General features: G+C 42.7%; 1 protein-coding gene across 2 annotated transcripts in view; it reads left to right on the forward strand.

Annotated features, from left to right (window-relative positions):
- Window positions 1–17,041, forward strand: part of ADAM11 (ADAM metallopeptidase domain 11) — a 148,543-nt gene that overhangs the window by 89,138 nt on the left and 42,364 nt on the right. For both annotated transcript variants that reach the window (XM_075350250.1, XM_075350251.1), the window contains 3 exons: window positions 932–1,016; window positions 10,178–10,268; window positions 10,364–10,415. In XM_075350250.1, the coding sequence (XP_075206365.1) occupies window positions 932–1,016; window positions 10,178–10,268; window positions 10,364–10,415 (228 nt within the window). The remainder of the gene's footprint in view (window positions 1–931; window positions 1,017–10,177; window positions 10,269–10,363; window positions 10,416–17,041) is intronic.

Here is a 17,041-nt window from a genome sequence, read left to right on the forward strand (position 1 = left end):
TAGTGCTGGAGTAAGAGCCACATTCTTTACTGACAGTAGTTTAGCCTGGGCTTGTGTACGCCTAAGATCTTCAGTTCACCTACACCTTGTTGTAGTCGTCAACGTCTTTTAAACGAGTCCTCATAAGTCATTAAGAATTTCCCAACCTGGACCTTGTTCAATTTATTTTGGTTAAACTGGCAGAAAACCTTATTCTTTCACACAGCGCCACCAGAGGAAATTGAAGCATTACACAGTTGTCATTGAAATCAGTGTCCAAGTAATACAAGAATATGCCAGGTCCTCCACTGATATAGCTACTCTTTCCCCTTTTTTTTTTAGAGGGGTTCTCTAGGGATTCAGATCCCTATGAATTTGGGATTTCCTAACAACATACACTGCAGTGCCAATGTCCTTATTGGCCCGATATTGTCTAGATTGGACTTTCTTTTTTTTTCTCAAATGTTGAGATGTGAGAAATTGTGTATTGGATTTGGTGTTAGGAGGTCAATTTTAATGATTTATATTAGTAAAAGAAAAACTTAATTCATATCAGGGACTGATACATTAAATGACTGACTCCAGTGATGCCAGACAGATCCTACTGACTTAAAATGGGGTATGTCTGTAATTAACCATTTCCACCACAAATCATGTCATTTTGAGCATATACCATATCCGGTTGTTCTGGATTACATGATCTTGTCCAGCTGTAGAAAATAACCAACAGAGAGCTACAGTATACAGCCAATCACTACAGCCAATCACTAGAACCAGTGTTGTTGCCAAAGTAGATTATGGAGTATTACTCTGTTTTATTATTTTCTACAGTTGCAACCCTGTAGTACAAGAAAATGTAATTCCACCTCTCTAAGTAATTTTCCTTTTAAAGGTTCTGATTAAATAAACAGTAAGATAATCCCTACTAATAATCTCTCTTCTTTGCATTTAGAGGACGCACTTTTAAGAGTAGCCGCAGCGGAGCAGCTTATTTTGGTGGGATATGCTCTCCAACTAAAAGTGGTGGCGTGATTGAGGTCAGTATGAAAACAAATTATATAAAATATTCAATTCCAACAAAACATTTATTCTGTGAGCAAAAAAAAAATGAAAATTAAGTTTCCTTGGAATGGATATTCCACCCGAAATAGAATGTATAGGCTGCTAGACATTGAGACGCCTACTCTCTTACCATGGTTATTTGTATCAAAAAATCCTGCCTTTACTAGATGGCAGCTTTCTGAAGAGGACCTATTGTAGTGGTGGCCTAGAGATCACCGCAGTGCAGGATGCAATTATGGTACACAAGACAAGATTGCAGACCAAGCTTTATTAACACGCAGGGATTACAAGTCAACGGGGTAATTATGGCAAACAGTAAGGTTTTTTAACACACAGGAAAATTTAGCTGGAGTGCACCAACAGTATGTTGCCTCAGCTATTACAAAGATCACCACAGCAATAAACATGGCAGACACAAAGTAATCGCACGTGCACTGCACTAACAACCTAGCTGACCTTCGCCACTCAGGCTGCGCGGATACCGCTCTTTAACTATGGCGGCCTACGCTACGCCCTATTAAGTGTCCACACCGGTAAAGACTCATGGTACCCATTCCCTGTAGACTGTGAGCCCTCGCGGGCAGGGTTCTCTCTCCTCCTATACCAGTCTGTTTTGTACTGTTAATGATTGTTTTACGTATACCCTCTTTCACTTGTAAAGCGCCATGGAATAAATGGCTCTATAATAATAAATAATAATAATAATACAGTTGAGAGGGGAGCAAGACCACTCCTGGAAACTTGGTGCAGTGATGCTCGTCGGTGCGCACTTTTTCCTCAGGGCAGAGGAAACTCTTCTTGTTTCTTGGATTTGCTGACCTCAGATACATTTTGGTCCAGTTCTCGCTCAACAGTGATCAGGGCTGTCTCATGGTCCGGCTTGTAGTCTCTCTTGCAGCCTGCACTGTACCTCTTCCCAAATCGCCACTCTTGGACAGAACTAAGACAGCGTCCCTTATCTCTTACTTCCTTCAGGTGACCGGACTGCTCCTGTTCCCCCTAAACTCTTCTCCCGCTCTTTCTGGGGCCAGATTAGTCCAAGTTCACAGCTCAGAGGGGAGGCGCCGGACGAGCCAGCCAGTCCAAACATACAGAGAACAGGGGTGCTCTCCTCTTAAAGTCATAGTGCTCTAACCGTTTTTTAGGTGCAATGCTCTATGTAGGCTATCATTTCATGATCTAGAGCAGGGGTACCAAACTAGGTTTAATTCAGGTTCACCTACCTGGTCCTGCAGATGGCCAGAGCTCAACACCAACAGTACACATGTCGCCTTTTTAATGTTTCTCACACTTTGAAGAACTATTTCCATTCAAGTTTATTATTATTTGTTAGTTGAAAAACTAAACCCCAGATGCCAAAGCTCATTAGAGCCCCCTCTGTCACATGGTGTTTGGCTCTATACTCTCCAAGTGTCAATGTGGCATGTGACACTGTTCACATTGCAGAATGACAATCCACACTATGCCTTCTCTGGTGCTTCAAATGCACAGACAGTCTTGGGCTTTGACCAGCTGTACGCACATTGATAAACGGATTTGCAGGAGTTAATCTCTGATAGCCTGCTGGTACCTCTTGAATCCCATGTTGTGGGAGACCTATCACAGTTACTCCCCACCTTTTTAAGATGGTGGAGCCTGTCTTCCCATGCAGACTATAGCTTTTGCTAAACTGGTCCGTGTGCTGTTGTGTTCCAGTTGCTGGTGATTTATTGAATGCTGCTTGGTGTGCTGTGGAAAGATTCTCATCAACTGGTTATTTCCTCCTTATCACATATTGTCTTATATCTCCAGGTGTGCTAACTGTGTGATAGAGTTTTTGGATTCCCTGTTTGTCTATATTTGTTGGTTCAACCACTCTTGTCCTGATCCTCTCCTGGGGTGGGAGAGTGGAGGTATAAGATCAGGGCTTGCCAGGAGTAGGGCAAGGAAGGCGGCTCAGACATCTTCACCACTGCAGGTATCTCTGGGATTTGAGACAGCTATGGCCCCTAGCATGAGGGCCAGTCTATGAGCCATGGTCCCCCATACACCCCGCAACACCCTCAACTTATTTAGACTAAACACTAAAATTGCTTTAGACCCCCATACCAGACTTCTGGGCCTGTATCTCCACATGGAACATCAGTTGAACTTCAACCCTCCAGCAAGGCCTCTATGATGGCAGGTCCGAATTAGTGGAGGGCGACTGTGCATAGGAAACTGACATAGATAAGCTTGGGGATTTCTGGGTAAGCAAAATTGTTTGGAGATCATTCCCTTTATGGCCCAAAGGCCGGTGTCACACTTGCGATTGCTTCGCGTGTATCTTGCGCGAGTCTCGCGGTGCATCACCAGTCACGGACTCACACTCTCCTCACAGGAGCAGGTAGGTTGCATGCATCTCTATGCAGCTGAGACACTCCTGTGAGGAAAGTGTGAGTCCGTGACAGGTGATGCACCGCGAGACTCGCGCAAGATACACACGAGGCAATTGCAAGTGTGACACCGGCCTAAGAAGCAGATTTGTTTCCTTAAAACATCACACTCCCAAAAGCCACTATATGTAGGCATGATGGTGTACGGGGCCTTTAGGAATTGCACTTAGGGTTCGCTCACATCTTCTTATAAATATGGACTGCACATGCACCAATGTTATTCAATGAGGAGGCAGTGCTGGTCGGTGACTTTTTCCTCAGCTTTATTCAACCTGAAGAAAAAAATCACAGCATGCTACGTATGGTGACATAAAACGGCTGAGACTTGCCAATGCAAGTCAACGGATAATTATCTGATTTTTTTTTATGGATACATTACCATTCTGTAGCATAAAACACTGTAAATGATTGTTGATAAATAGCTGCTGAGGAAAAAAAAGCATGTCATACGGGTGGGTGATGAGAAAAAAAATTGCACACTCACATGACATATGGAATACCAAATGGATTTCACTTTCCCAATATATCGGGATGAAAATTGGACCTTTTTTTTTACGCAGATGTGAGCGAACTCTAATACCAAATTCTGGAGGAATTTGGATAGCAGACACTGTTCTGGTGTTAGATGTGTCTCCTAGTGTCCTCCATGTCTTTGTAAAGCTTTACAATGCTGCATAAGAGACTTGATTATTTTTTTTTAATTCATACAATGTGAGTGCAGTTACAGCACTACACCACTAGTTGGAGCTGTGGACATACGAATATATTTTTCTCCACATAGTGATGTGGCCAGGATGAATGCCTACAGGAAACTGTTAATTATTAACAGTTAATATTATAGATCCAATATTTTTTCCTAAAAATTTGCCAGAAATACAAGCTGTTTTATGGCTTATTAACTGTATATTTGGGATGTAACTTTTTTATTTGCATATGGTAGAAACGTGCTATGTCCATGTACACTGTATTACTCATCCATTTCTGCTTGGTCTTAGGGTATGTGCCCTGGACGCAGCGGGTCCCGGCCTGCGAGGCCGTGCTTCTCCTCCGCAGGAGAACGCAGGAGACCGTAGCTGCTTGTACCCACGATCAGGGTTCAGTGCGCTGCGGTCTCTTGCTTGTGTTCTCCCTACGGAGGATGCATGCAAATTCGCAGCAAACAATTGACGCGCTGCGGTCTGGAAAGACGAACCACGCAGTATTTGCGGCTGCGGAAAATGTAACTGCATGTCCATTATTCATGCGGAATTATCTGCGGAATTCCCGCTTCTCCACTATGGAGATACAGGCAGGAATTCCGCACGAAATCCGCACTGTTTCCGCAGGTTTACCGCAACAACTCCGCAGATATACCGCAGGTCCGCAGCAATGGATAACTGTGGATTCCGGGGAGTTGCTGCGTGAACCTGCAGAAATACCTGCATAAAAGTCCGCATGTACGATCTCCCATGGGCACATGGCCTAATAGACCATTCACCATGACCCTTGTAACAAAATTCACTGCTAGATCAGTTTTTGCGTGAATGGTAATGTCTCACGTGAATTCACAGAATTAAGTTTTCTTTTTCTGGCTCATTACAATCCAATTTGCTTGTCTCACTAGTTCATCACAATGAGGGTTATAAAGGATCTGGACCTTTTACACAGGAAGATGAATAGACAAATGTGTCTAGGTTTTACTTGCAAAATTTTGTGGCTATTGGCCAACGTGGGTGGACAAGGTTTTGACCCCATAAGGCAGGAACTATGTGGTCTTATCCTTAGCCTACTAGTAATTAATTGTTCCCTTTACATGACTAAAAACCTATGAGGTTTTGACATTCAATTTATTTTTATCCCCTTGATGTACTATGTCCATCATGGATCGTCTTACTTGCTTTCATGTGGGTTTGCACTCCATGCCCGCACATGATAACTGATTTAATCAGCCATCACGTGCCTCTAATAGCCGCAGGTGTTTCTGAGATCCGCCCTCGGCTGTTAACCAGTTAAATCCCGCTGTCAATCTCCGATAGCGAGATTTAACACACCGGCAGAGAGTGTATCATTCCCCACTCCGATTGGCACTCCCGTGACGTTGGTTGGGCCGCTGATGGGTTCTCATGACAGCCGGAGATCCGACTGTCATGATGATCTTCCTGTGAATGCCGGCTGTGAGTTGGCATTTTTAGGAGATTGTGATTTCAGCTATACAGAACAGTGCATAAGCACAGTTCTGTATATCAGAAGCAATCAGATGATCACAACTTCAAGTCCCCTAAGGGAACTAGTAAAAACAGTACCAAGTCCAAAAAAAGTTTTAAAAATTAAGAAAAAATAAAAAAACCAAGTTCAAATCAAGCCCCTTTTTCCCCATTGAAAATAAAGCAATAAAAAAAAATTAAAAATACACTTATTTGGTATTGCTGCTTTCAGAAATGTCCAATCTATCAAAATATAAAATAAAGTAATCCAATCGGTCAACAGCATAACATGAAAAAAATAATCAGAACGCCAGAATTACAGTTTTTCGGCTGCTGCAACCGCAGAAAAAAATATAATAACAGGCAATCAAAACATTGTATATACCCCAAAATAATATAAATAAAAACATCAGCTCGGGGTGGAAAAAAAACAAGCTCTTTCACAGAACAATATCTCAAAAATTGAAAACATTATGGCTCTCGAAAAGTCATGAAACAAGCAAAATATTTTTTTTTCAAAATATCAGATTTTTTTTTTTTACCACTTAAATAAAACAAAAACTATATATGTTTAATATCTACGTAATTGTACTGATTTGGAGATTCATACTGTCAGGTCAGTTTTATGGTAAAATGAAAGAATTAGAATTTCAGCTTTTTATTTCATTTCGCCACACTTGGAGTTTTTTTCTTCTTAATGTTACATCATATGATAAAATGAATGGTGTACTTCAAAAGAACAAGCCCTCATACAGCTACAGTGGGTACAGAAAGTATTCAGACCCCTTTAAATGTTTCATTCTTTCTTTCATTGCAGCCATTTGGTAAATTCAAAAAAGTTCCTTTTTCCTCATTAATGTACACGCTGCACCCCATCTTGACAGAAAAAAACCCCAGAAATGTAGAACGTTTTGCAAATTTATTAAACAAGGAGATCTGAAATATCACATGGTCATAAGTAGAGAGCAAACAAAAAAAAAAAAAAAAAACCACGGTATCGGCCGCGCTGCTCAGAAGAAGGTAGTGATAAGATTATTGATGAAGATTTATTAAGGATTAATATGCCACTACGCGTTACGGGGGTACATCCTCCCCCTTCCTCAGGTAGCAATAAAAAGGCAGGATATTGGATCTTATATACATGAATTGGGAGAATTTCTTGGGAGAATAATCTTATCACTACCTTCTTCTGAGCAGCGCGGCTGATACCGTGGTTTTTTTTTTTTGTTTGCTCTCCACTAAATTATCTCCCTTTGGGAGCTCACGGGGCTGCTGCAGCCAGATCAGGATCCTGCGATCCATTTGATGTGTATGCAAGGGGCTGGTGAATCACTGCTACCGGGATCACGGGACCTTCCATCTCGGAGGAAGAGCTGCTGTCAGACGCCGGTCTGGCGGCTTCACACTACACGTGGAAGTTCCGATCGTGTGAGCAGATTCCTGCGGGTCATAGAGGACGGGATCGCCGCTGATGAGGAGCGGTGAACCAGGATTCCCCCTTCAGCATCATACAGTGTTGTACCTGCTGTACAACACTATCAGGTGAGTGTGTATCTCACACCACTTAAATCTTGTGCTTTTAAGGTTCCACACAGGAGCGCCCTCTCCTTTTTCATTACATGGTCATAAGTATTCAGACCCTTTGCTCAGTATTGAGTAGAAGCAGACTTTTGAGCTAGTACAGCCATGAGTCTTCTTGGGAATGATGCAACAAGTTTTTCACACCTGGATTTGGGGATCCTCTGCCATTCTTCCTTGCAGATCCTCTCCAGTTCCATCAGGTTGGATGGTGAACGTTGTTGGACAGCCATTTTCAGGTTTCTCCAGGGATGCTCAATTGGGTTTAGGTCAGGGCTCTGGCTGGGCCAGTCAAGAATGCTCACAGAGTTGTTCTGAAGCCACTCCGTTGTTATTTTAGCTGTGTGCTTAGGGTCACTGTCTTGTTGGAAGGTGAACCTTCGGCCAAGTCTGAGGTCCAGAGCACTCTGAAAGAGGTTTTCTTCCAGGATATCTCTGTACTTGGCTGTGTTCATCTTTCCTTCAATTGCAACCAGTTGTCCTGTCCCTGCAGCTGAAAAACACCCCCATAGCATGATGCTGCCACCACCACGTTTCACTGTTGGGATTGTATTGGGCAGGTGATGAGCAGTGCCTGGTTTTCTCCACACATACCGCTTAGAACTATCACCAAAAAGTTCTATCTTTGTCTCATCAGACCAGAGAATCTTATTTCTCATAGTCTGGGAGTCCTTCGTGTGTTGTTTTTTTTTTCAAACTCTATGCGGGCTTTCATATGTCTTCCACTGAGAGGCTACTGTCGGGCCACTTTTCCATAAAGGCCTGACTGGTGGAGGGCTCCAGTGATAGTTGACTTTGTGCAACTTTCTCCCATCTCCTTACTTCATCTCTGGAGCTCAGCCACAGTGATCTTGAGGTTCTTCTTTACCTCTCTCACCAAGGCTCTTCTCCCATGATTGCTCAGTTTGGCTGGACGTTCAGTTCTAGGAAGAGTTCTAGTCATCCCAAGCGTCTTCCATTTAAGGATTATGAAGGTCACTGTGCTCTTAGTGCTCGTACGGCATAAATTCTTTTGTAACCTTGGCCATATCTGTGCTTTGCCACAATTCTGTCTCTGAGCTCCTAGGGCAGTTTCTTTGACCTCATGATTCTCATTTGGTCTGACATGCACTATGAGCTGTGAGGTCTTATATACACAGGCGTGTGCCTTTCCAAATCAAGGCCTTTCCAAATTAAGTCCTATCAGTTTATTTAAACCAATGAAGGAGTAGAACCATCTCAATGAGGATCACAAGGAAATGGACAGCATGTGAATTAAATATGAGTGTCTGAGCAAAGGGTCTGAATACTTATGACCATGTGATATTTCACCTTGTCTTGTTTAATAAATTTGCATAAAGTTCTAAATTTCGGGGGGGGGGGGGGGGTTCTGCCAAGATGGGGTGCAGAGTGTACATTAATGAGAAAAAAAAATGAACTTTTTTGAATTTACCAAATGGCTGCAATGAAACAAAGAGTGAAAAATTTACAGGGGTCTGAATATTTTCCATACCCACTATATATCAGTGTAAAAATAAAAATGGAATGACTTTTGGAATAAGGGGAGGAAAAAACCTACAGCGTAAAAACAAAAAATTCTTCTGGTCCTTAAGGGGTTGAAAACGTTTTGGCAAAAATAGAATCTTGCAATTTTCACTCTAACAACTGGGATTATCTTAGACTTCTACTTCCATTTCTTTAATTTTCAGCAGTCTCATTAGCATTACAGACAGGGTTATTCGGTCAGGTAAAATCTCTATACACAGCTGATAACACTGAAGCCATAATATTTGATGTGACAGCTCCTTCTTCCTTCACAATGGCTTTTTCACATTCTTATTAGCAGCTTTAGGGGTACTTCTCACATAGCGAGATCGCTGCTGAGTCACGGTTTTTGTGACGCACCAGTGACCTCATTAGCGATCTTGCTGTGTGTGACACTGATCAGCGATCTGGCCCCTGCTGTGAAATCGCTGCTCGTTACCCACAGTGCTGGTTCATTTTTTGGACGTTGCTCTCCCGCTGTGAAGCACACATCGCTGTGTTTGACAGTGAGAGAGCAACGATCTGAATGTGCAGGGAGCAGGGAGCCGGCTTCTGGCAGCCTGCGGTAAGCTGTAACTAAGGTAAATATCGGGTAACCAAGCAAAGCCCTTTGGTTACCCAATATGTACCTTGGTTACTAGCGTCCTCCGCTCTCACGCTGCCAGTGCTGGCTCCCTGCTCTCTGCACAAGTAGCCGGAGTACAAATCGGATAAATAAGCAAAGCGGATTGCTTATTAACCCGATGTGTACTCTGGCTACGAGTGCAGGGAGCCAGCGCTAAACGGTGTGCACTGGTAACCAAGGTAAATATCGAGTAACCAAGCGCTTGGTTACACAATATTTACCTTTGTTACCAAGCGCAGCATCGCTTCCACGCGTCGCTGGGAGCTGGTCACTGGTCGCTGGTGAGATCTGCCTGATTGACAGCTCACCAGCAACCATGTAGCGACGCTCCAGCGATCCCTGTCAGGTCAGATCACTGGTGGGATCGCTGGAGCGTCACTTAGTGTGACGGTACCTTAAGTCTTCTCTTTTGCAAGATAAACAATCCTAAATCCTGTAACCGTTCCTTTGCAGACCAGTCACCATTCTGGTCACTCTTCTCTGTACTTGCTCCAGTTTGTTGATGTCTTTTTTAAAATGTGGTGCCCAGAACTGGACACAATATTCCAGATGAGGTCTGACCAAAGAGGAGTAAAGGGGGATAATGACTTCACGTGATCTAGACTGTATGCTTCTGTTAATACATCCTAGAATGGTATTTGCCTTTTTTGCTGCAAAATGCACTATGGGTGATCAGCAAACAGATATATGATTGACAGTAATGATCTGAAGAAACAGAACAACACCAGTGTGAATACAATGCAAATGATAAGAAGATAGAAACCATTAGAATGAGGTCTGCTTCTGATGCTTGTGCTGTTTATTCTTTCCAGTTCGGAAGCATTGCTGCCATGGCGGTGACTTTAGCACAGACTCTGGGACAAAACCTTGGCATGATGTATAACAGACCACGCATGGCTGCAGGTAAGATATATTGCAGACAGCTGCTCTATTTCGATCCTTTTTTGGATGTATACAGTAGTTAGTGTATAATGTTGGCTTCATTGTCTTCCCTGTAGGTGACTGTCGCTGTCCTGACCTGTGGCTTGGTTGCATCATGGAAGATACAGGGTATGTGATGGATTTTGTGGAAAGTTTAATTATACTCTAAAAAATGTATGGCAACTAACCACAGATTTTTAAAAAGAGGCATTGAAGCTAAAGCTAGTGATGGTATTCTTTGAGGATATGTAGTCACTTGCGGAAATTTGACAGAATAAAACCAGTTTTGTACATGAGTGAAATACAGGAAACCTGGCCTGACCGCATGGTACTCCGACTTGAGCTTGCTTCTTTATATATGCACATGAAGCAGTTAGCTCATTTCGTGAGACCCCACAGTTGGGCCACGTCTTCCAATTCAATAATAGTTGTCTTTTTCACAGATGTGTGGAAATTACATCAGGCTAAGTTCCCACAAGCTTATTGTCGATCTGTATGCTGACCTTGTTTGCAGTGGTCCACATATGGACCTATGGTAGCCTATTTGCTAGTGCACTTCTTGAATTATATTCTACAAAGTCCTCAGTTCCCCATGGAAAATAATGGCAGCATGGTAAGGTCCAAGTTACAGAATAGACTAGTGCATGAATAAATATAGTAGACAGCTCCTGGTCCCATTCTCTATGCGAACGAGCACACACAGTTGCAACATGTCTGCAAATTTCAGCGCTCGTCTAAAGGCCGCTTTACACGCAACGACAACGCTAACGAGATATCTTTGGGGTCACGGAATTCGTGACGCACATCCGGCCTTGTTAGCGACGTCGTTGCGTGTGACAGCTACGAGTGTCCGCTAACGATCAAAAATACTCGTTTGATCGTTGATCGTTGACACGTCCTTCATTTCCCAAATATCGTTGCTGGTGCTGGACGCAGGTTGTTCGTCGTTCCTGAGGCAGCACACATCGCTATGTGTGACACCCCGGGAACGACGAACAACAACGTACCTGCGTCTTGCCGGGAACGAGGTGGGCGTGTTGTTAATGCAGCTGTTATCCGCCCCTCCGCTTCTATTGGCGGACCGCTGTGTGACCTCGCTGTGACGGTGCACGAACCTCCCCCTTAAAAAAGAGGTTGTTCGCCGCCCACAGCGATGTCGCTAGGAAGATAAGTATATGTGACGCGTACCGCCGATATTGTTCGCCACGGGCAGCGATTTGCCAGTGACGCACAAACAACGGGGGTGGGTGCTTTCAGTAGCGACATCGCTAGCGATATATCGTCGGGGTCACGTCGTTAGTGACGCACATCCGGCGTCGTTCGCGACATCGCAGCGTGTGACACCTAGGAGCGACGATCAATGATCGCAAAAACATAAAAAATCGTTGATCATTGACACGTCGCTCCTTTTCATAATATCGTTGGTGGTGCATGCCGCTGGTTGTTTGTCGGTCCTGCGGCATCACACATCGTTATGTGTGACACCGCAGGAACGACGAACATCTCCTTACCTGCGTCCACCGGCAATGAGGAAGGAAGGAGGTGGGCTGGATATTTCGCCCGCTCATCTCCGTCCCTCCGCTTCTATTGGACGGCTGCCGTGTGACATCGCTGTGATGCCGCACGAACCGCCCCCTTAGAAAGGAGGCAGTTTGCTGGCCACAGCGACGTTGCAGGGAAGGTAAGTCCTTGTGACGGGTGTAAGCGATGTTGTGCGCCATGGGCAGCGATTTGCCCGTGATGCACAACCGACGGGGGCGGGCATCGATAGCAATATCGCAGTGTGTAAAGTGCCCTTTAGAATGGGTTTATGATGACACTATTATAATGGATCCCAATACTGAAAGGCAATTTATTCAATACTACCAGAAGACTAGAATTCTAACTTAAAGGGTTTTCAAATCTTGTCATATCGCTAGGATATGCCATCCCTTTTTCATCAATAGAGGTTCAACCTCTAGGACTGCCCAATCAGTGACGTTGCTGTTACACTATTTTCCCGTACACATCAGCACTCCCAGCTACTCAGCAATACCTAGAGCCACAGCCAGCCCCATTTATTTGAGTGAAGATGTGCTGCAGCTGCCTGTACAGACATTGTCAGGGTGGCGCTTTACAGAAAAAGAATGAAAATAGCTGCACAACTGAATTAGTGCTGTGGCTGCCTCATTTACCACAGTGAAGATATCAGATATCAGACACCCACCAATCATAAAGTCGGGACATGCAATTAGGTCCAGAAATCTTTGGACAGTGAAACAAGTTTTGGCATATTAGTTATTTACCAAAACATATTCAAGATACAGTTATACAGGGTGGTCCAAAAGTAGGTGGACAGGATGTGTAATAGGGTTATCAAACATTGTGTAAAGTGAAACTGACTCAGTTGTCCTTAGCAACCAATCAGATTCCACCTTTCATTTTCCAAAGAGTCTGTGAAGAATGAAAAGTGGAATCTGATTGGTTGCTAAGGGCAACTGAGTCAGTTTCACTTTACACGATGTTTGATAACCCTATTACACATACTGTCCACCTACTTTTGGACCACTCTGTATAATCAGTATGGGCTTAACATGCAGACTTTCAGCATTAATTTGAGGATATTCACATCCTCATTGGAGTAAGGGTTTAGGAATTACAGCTCTTTAATTTTTAGCTGCCTCTTTTTCAAGGGATCAGAAGTTCTTTAATAGGCTGAATGGGCTTTTCCCTCATTAATCCATCATCAATTAAGTATGTGAAAGGTCTGGAGTTGACTCCAGGTGTGGCATTGGCATTTGGAAGCTGTTTCTATGAACTCACAACATGCGGTCAAAAGAGTTCTCAATTGAAGAGAAACAGATCATCTTTAGGTTGAAAGAAAAAAATGACATTTGTCAGAAAGGTAGTACAAATATTAGGAGTGGCCAAATCAATAGTTTGGTACATTCTCTAACAAAAACAGTGCACTGGTGAGCTTGGGAACTCAAAAAGACCTGGACATCCACGGAAGACAACAGTTGTAGATGATTTCAGAATCCATTCCATGGTGAACAAAATCCCCTTCACAACATCCACCCAAGTGAAGAACAGTCTCAAGGAAGTGGGTGTTCCATAATCTACCATAAAGAGAAGACTTCATGAGAGCAAATACAAAGGGTTTACCACAAGGTGCAAATCATTAATCAGCCTTAAAAACAGAAATGCCAGATTAGACTTTGCCAAAAAAAGATCTGAATAATTCAGTTCAGGGAAGGCATTCTATGGACAGATGAAACAAAGATTAACCTGTACCAGAATGATGGGAAGAAGAAAGTACGTAGAAGGCTTGGAGCGGCTCATAGTCCAAAGCACAGCACATCCTCTAAACACATAGTGGAGGCAGTGTAATGACCGGGCATGCATAGTTTCAAATGGTACTGGGTCACTAGTGTTTATTAATTATGTGACTGAAGACAGAAGCAGCCGGATGAATTCTGAAGTGTACAGGGCGATACTTTCTGCTCAGATTCACCCAAATGCAGCAAGGTTGATTAGACGGAGCTTCACAGTACAGATGGACAATGACCCAAAACATACTGCGAAAGCAGCTCAGGAGTTTAAGGCAAAGAAGTGGAATATTCTGCAATGGCCGAGTCAGTCACCAAATCTCAACCCCATCGAGCTGCATATCACATGCTTAAGACAAAAGTTAAGGCAGAAAGACCCAGAAACAACTGAAGTCAGCTGTAGTAAAGGCAGGCAAAGCATTACACAGGAGGAAACCCAGGGTTTGGTGACATCCATGGGTTCCAGACTTCAGCCAGTCATTGCCTGTAAAGGATTCTCTACAAAGTTTTAAAAATTAACATTTTATTTATGGTAAAGTAAATTTGTACAATTACTTTTGAGCTCCTGAAATGTTGAGGATTGTAGAAAAGTGGTTGCAATTCCTAAATATTTCACAGAATATTTCTATTCAACCTCTTTAAATAAATTTGAAAGTCTCCACTTCAATTGCATCTCAGTTGTTTCATTTTAAATAAAAAATAGCGACATGCAGAGGCCAAATCACGAAGATTCGGTCACTGTCCAAATATTTCTGGACCAAACTGTATCTTAGCCTAGATGGGAATCCTTAAGAACCATTTAGTTACTAATACTAGACAGGCAGCATACAATACACACGTGGTCAAAATTCTTGGTACCCCTTGTTTAAGGAAAGAAAAACCCACAAGGGTCACAGAAATATCTTGAATCTGACAAAAGTAATAATAAATAAAAAATCTATGAAAATGAATCAAATGAAAGTCAGACATTGCTTTTCAACCATGCTTCCACACAACTTTTAAAAAAATAGAACTCATGAAACAAGCCTGGACAGAAATGATGGTACCCCTGAAAATAATGTGACAAAAGGGACATGTTGAATCAACGGGTGTTCACTAATTAGCATCACAGCGGTCTATAATCTTGTAATCAGTCAGTGGGCTTGTATATAGGGCTACAAATACTCACTGTGCTGTTTGGTGACATGGTGTGGACCACACTCAACATGGACCAGAGGAATGAAAGGAAAGAGCTGTCTCAGGAGATTAGAAAGAAAATTATAGACAAGCATGTTAACAGTAAAGGTTATAAGACCATCTTTAAGCAGGTTGATGTTCCTGTGACTACAGTTGCACATATTATTCTGAAATTTAAGATCCATGGGACTGTAGCTAACCTCCCTGGACATGGCTGCAGGAGTAAAAGTGATGACAAATCAAAGAGACAGATAATAAGAAGAGTAACAAAAAAGCCCAGAAAAACTTTAAAGAGATTAAAGATGAACTTCAAACTCAAGGAATATCAGTATCAGATCGTACCACGACCAAGGAGGACACCATTGTTGAAAAAAAAAATCATAAAAAAAGCCAGACTGGAATTTTCCAAACTACATATTGACAAGCCACAAAACTTCTGAGAGAATGTCCTATGGACAGATGAGACAAAAATTGAACTTTTTGGCAAGGCACATCAGTTTTATGTTCACAGACGGAAAAATGAAGCATATCAAGAAAAAAACACTGTCCCTACTGTGAAACATGGAGGAGGCTCGGTTATAATCTGGGGCTGCTTTGCTGCATCTGGCACAGGGTGTCTTGAATCTGTGCAGGGTACAATGAAATCTCAAAACTATCAAGGGATTCTAGAGATGTGCTGCCCAGTGTCAGAAAGCTTGGTCTCAGTCTTAGGTCATGGGTCTTGCAACAGGATAATGACCCAAAACACACAGCTAAAAACACCCAAGAATGGCTAAGAGAAAAACATTGGACTATTCTGAAGTGGCCTTCTATGAGCCCTGACCTAAATCCTATTGTGCATCTTTGGAAAGTGCTGAAACATGCCATCTGGAAAATGCAACCTTCAAACATGAAACAGCTGGAGCAGTTTGCTCTTGAGGAGTCAAAATACCTGTCGAGAGGTGGAGAAGTCTCATTGACAGTTACAGGAATTGTTTGATTGCAGTGATTGCCTCAAAAGATTATGCAACAAAATATTTAGTTAAGGGTACCATCATTTCTGTCCAGGCCTATTTCATAAGTTTTATTTTTTAAAAATGTCTGTGGAAGCATGGTTGAAAAGCAATGTCTGACTTTAATTTGTTCATTTTCAAAGACTTTTTTATTCATTATTGGTTTTTTTTAGATTTGGCTATCTTAGGAGGATATCTGTTTGTGCAGGTAACTTTTACTGTGCAGAATTTTTAGGCAACTTAATAAAAACCAAATATATTCCCATCTCACTTGTTTTTTTTCACCAGGTAAATCAATATAACTGCACAAAATTTAGAAATAAACATTTCTGACATGCAAAAAACAAAACCCAAAAAAATTAGTGACCAATATAGCCACCTTTTTTATGATGACACGCAACAGCCTACCATCCATAGATTCTTTCAGTTGCTTGATGAGTTTACGATCAACATTGTGTGCAGCAGCCACCACAGCCTCCCAGACACTGCTCCGAAAGGTGTACTGTTTTCCCTCCCTGTAGATCTTACATTTTATGAGGGACCACAGGTTCTCTATGGGGCTCAGATCAGGTGAAAAAGGGGGCCATGTAACTATTTTTTCATCTTTTAGACTTTTACTGGCTAGCCACGCTGTGGAGTAATGGATGCATGTGATGGAGCATTGTCCTGCATGAAAATCATGATTTTCTTGAACGATACCGACTTCTTCCTGTACCACTGCTTGAAGAAGTTGTCTTCCAGAAACTAGCAGTAGGTATGGGAGTTGAGCATCACTCCATTCTCAACCCGAAAAGGTCCCACAAGTTCATCTTTGATGATACCAGCCCATACCAGTACCCCACCTCCACCTTGCTGGCGTCTGAGTCGGAGTGGAGCTCTCTGCCCTTTACTGATCCAGCCTCTGGCCCATCAAGAGTCACTCTCATTTCATCAGTCCATAAAACTTTTGAAAAATCAGTCTTAAGATATTTCTTGGCCCAGTCTTGATGTTTTATTTTATGTTTCTTGTTCAAAGGTGGTCGTTTTTTAACCTTCCTTACCTTGGCCATGTCCCTGAGTATGGCACAGCTTGTGCTTTTTGATACTCCAGTAACGTTGCAGCTCTGAAATATGGCCAAACTGGTGGCAAATGGCATCTTGGCAGCTTCATGCTTGATTTTCCTCAATTCATGGGCAGTTATCTTGCGCCTTTTTTGCCCAATACGCTTCTTGCGACCCTGTTGGCTATTTGCCATGAAACGCTTGATTGTTCAGTGATCGTGCTTCAAAGGTTTGGCAA

This window comes from Anomaloglossus baeobatrachus, chromosome 5 (genome assembly GCF_048569485.1).
Source record: "Anomaloglossus baeobatrachus isolate aAnoBae1 chromosome 5, aAnoBae1.hap1, whole genome shotgun sequence".
Taxonomy (NCBI): Eukaryota; Metazoa; Chordata; class Amphibia; order Anura; family Aromobatidae; genus Anomaloglossus; species Anomaloglossus baeobatrachus.